General features: G+C 40.1%; 1 protein-coding gene across 1 annotated transcript in view; it reads right to left on the bottom strand.

The window, feature by feature from the left end:
- Nucleotides 1-213: 213 nt before the first annotated feature.
- Nucleotides 214-3,274, bottom strand: part of acadm (acyl-CoA dehydrogenase medium chain) — a 7,308-nt gene continuing 4,247 nt past the window's right edge. Inside the window, exons 5-12 of the mRNA XM_016539776.1 lie at nt 2,067-2,167; nt 1,870-1,950; nt 1,626-1,756; nt 1,442-1,550; nt 1,185-1,325; nt 1,012-1,107; nt 667-915; nt 214-582 (exon numbers count right to left, since the gene is read on the bottom strand). Of these exons, the coding sequence (XP_016395262.1) occupies nt 511-582; nt 667-915; nt 1,012-1,107; nt 1,185-1,325; nt 1,442-1,550; nt 1,626-1,756; nt 1,870-1,950; nt 2,067-2,167 (980 nt within the window). The 3' untranslated portion in view covers nt 214-510. The remainder of the gene's footprint in view (nt 583-666; nt 916-1,011; nt 1,108-1,184; nt 1,326-1,441; nt 1,551-1,625; nt 1,757-1,869; nt 1,951-2,066; nt 2,168-3,274) is intronic.

Here is a 3,274-nt window from a genome sequence, read left to right as displayed (position 1 = left end):
AATTTGTGTAAAAAAATAGAAAGTGATGACAATGAGATAAGCACTTGTCTACCCAACATTGTGTAGGTCCAAATGAAGTTACTTGTATTGGTGGAAATCATTAAGTCGCAATCGCAGTGTTGCACTCAAAATGTAGGACAAAGCTAAATATTGCATTTTATAGGTTAATATTAATTAACATTTTGGTAGATATTTGGGCAATAAAATTACAAGTGTTTTTAAAGGAGATTATTTATTTTTGTTTTCAGGACATGGTAACAAAAAGAATCTAAGGAAGAGCTGTGTAACTATGTTACTTTGTTCAGCTTTGATCAACTTAGTTGTTCAACACAAAGACGGCAAGGCATGCTGATATGACATAAGGCAACTGGAGATCTGTCTAGGCAATTTACAATCTGTGAGATACAATCCTGAGATCTATTGATCAAAAAAAAAAAAAAATCATTATCATTTACAAAAGACACTCAACCAAACGCTTAGTTTATGGCATGGAAGTCTGGGTTTACAGGTTCATTGTTTGAATTTCCCAAGGTGTTCTCTTGAGATGATGAGCCGTTGGATTTGTGCAGTCCCTTCATAAATCTGTGGATGCAGACAATAAGACATTAGTCACATTTCAGAATCTTTACCAATTCAAATAAACAAAGTTGGGTCTACAATCCTTACCTGGTAAATCTTAGCGTCTCTCATCAGCTTCTCCACAGGATATTCACTATTGAAACCATTCCCACCAAAGATCTGGACGGCATCAGCGGCACACTGATTTGCAATGTCTCCAGCAAAGGCCTTAGCGATCGAGGCATAGTAGGTGTTCCTGCGGCCCTGATCCACTTCCCAGGCTGCTCTCTGATAGGCCATTCTGGCAAGTTCAACTTTCATGGCCATTTCAGCCAGAAGGAATGACACAGCCTGGTGCTGGGGTCAGAAAACAAACACAGTCTGATTACAGTCTTATTAACCTCATGATATCAGTCTGGGTTATCAAATATGTCGATTGAAACAGACACCTACCTCTGCAATAAACTTGCCAAAAGTCTTTCTTTCCAAAGCATACTTTGTGGCCTCTTCCAGTGCTCTCTGTGCAAGTCCTGTGGCACCTGCAGCCACCTGAAAAACATCAAGAGGTTATTTATATAGTACGATGAAGAATTTGTTAGCAATAATAACTGCAAAAGAACACTTACTGGTGGTCTAGTCTTGTCAAATGCACCCATGGCAATCTTGAAGCCGGCTCCTTCTCCAATCAAAACATTCTCCTTCGGGATTCTTACATCCTCAAACGTGATGCCCCTGGTGTCTGAGCATCTCTGTCCCATGTTCAATTCCTGTTGAACAAAAGAATGTAGACATAAGCAAATTGTGCAGAATCTCTTAGTGTAATTAATATAAGTGTATAAGTATTATCTGAGTGCATCAGACTGCAGTTGTCAGCAGCTTGTACCTTTCTGCCAGGCTGGACTCCTGGGGTGTCAGCTTCAACAATAAAGCCTGTGAAAGCCCTGCTAGTAGGGCATTTGGGATCGGGATCTGTGAGGGCCAGAAGGAAGTACCTATAAATGCAAACAGAAGGATTGATAATAGATCCAAAACACAATTATGAGTTACGGAATAAGTAGTTTACCTACCAGTTTGCTTTTCCTCCATTGGTGATCCACATTTTCTGACCATTGACCACATACTCGTCTCCTTTCTTAACAGCCCGGGTCTTTATCCCAGCCACATCAGAGCCAGCTCCCGGCTCGGTCACACAGTATGCCTGTCGACACAGTCACATTTTGATAAGCACAAGCGGATGTCTATGTACTACTAAAAGGAATGCTTCATAAATCATAAAAATATTAATGATTAGAAAAACGATGACACACTTACACACATTAGTGGTTCTTCTGCCATTCTGCCCAAATATTTCTTCTTCTGGGCATCATTACCAGCAATAATGACGGGCATTTGCTGCATGGAAAAAAAATCACATTAAAATTTAACTTACAACAATAAATTCTGGCATGCACAAATGACCATTTCATTTAAATATTAAATGATGCACACTTTCATAAAACTGCACTTACTCCCAGAGAGTTTGCCTCAATGGCTGTCTGTACCCCAGTGCAGCCAAAGGCCAGTTCTTCTGTGATGAGACAGGAATCAAATATGCCCAGACCCATACCACCTGAAACATATAGCAAAATGCAACATGGTCAGAATGAAAGAAATGTTTGTCTTCATGTTGTACCAAACTCCTATGTCTTACTTTCTTCCATTAAACACAAAATGTACATTTGTGAAGTATATCTTGGGTACGCTTTTCAATACCATGAAAAGAAGGAAGCCTGAGGTTGCCTAGTCTCAGCCTTAGACGTTACACCTATTGAGTGTTGGTTAAGCATCTGATGAATTAGGCACACAAAATAGCAAACACTTTGAGAATTTTGAAGTTGTCATCTGATTGTTTGAATTCTACAGGATTTCCGGGAGATGTGCGTGTCCCATCCCATTCTTTGATGGCCCACTTGGAAACAAAGCCTTGAGGCCAAACTGCCTCACAAAAGAAGAAAGCCGCCGTGTTTACAACTATGACAATGAGCGCTTGTCAGGATCAATTAAAACCTGGATTTTCAAAGGTATGTGAAGTTCATAGCATAGTCTCTTGACCACTTAAGACGACATTCTTGATTAATGATTGGTTGCACGCCGGTCTGTTATTGTAGGGACATCGACTTTACATTTTCACACCCCTAAACATGACTCTGAACAGAACAAACTGTGATTGCTTTACATGTCAGTCAGATGTCCAATGAAAACTGCAATGGGGTCCAGACCTTCTGCCATCAGTCTGAAGGTCTTGCTACGTGAGACTAGATGGTGCCAAGCTCTAAACTGCCATAAAATACACCATAAAAGGGTTTCGCATGACTTTTGTGCCTCATTTAATCTATTAACATCCTAAATGTCAGTCTGTTCCCAAGCTTTCTTATGGTTTCAGTAGGGATGCACGATATTGGATTGGACGCTTGCGTTTAAATCCGGATCCCCCGCCTCTCTCTGTCGCTCTGTGTACCTGGCCTTTACCACTACACTCGCTATCTTCGGAGCGTGTGTCCCCCTTACTACTTTCACATAATGGTATGATCCTAGTCTATCTTCCCATGTGATTAGCCGCATGTGTATTTTTTTTTTGTTTTTTTGTAACGAAAAAATGCGTAAAAATAAGGCTTTTATAAAAACACTGAATAAAAAATTGCTTACCAACACACAAACCATTCACAATTGCTAAATT

This window comes from Sinocyclocheilus rhinocerous, unplaced genomic scaffold (genome assembly GCF_001515625.1).
Source record: "Sinocyclocheilus rhinocerous isolate Xijiao unplaced genomic scaffold, SAMN03320098_v1.1 scaffold1785, whole genome shotgun sequence".
NCBI lineage: Eukaryota > Metazoa > Chordata > Actinopteri > Cypriniformes > Cyprinidae > Sinocyclocheilus > Sinocyclocheilus rhinocerous.
Note: the sequence above shows the minus strand (reverse complement) of the source record. Positions and strands in the feature narration are given on the sequence as shown.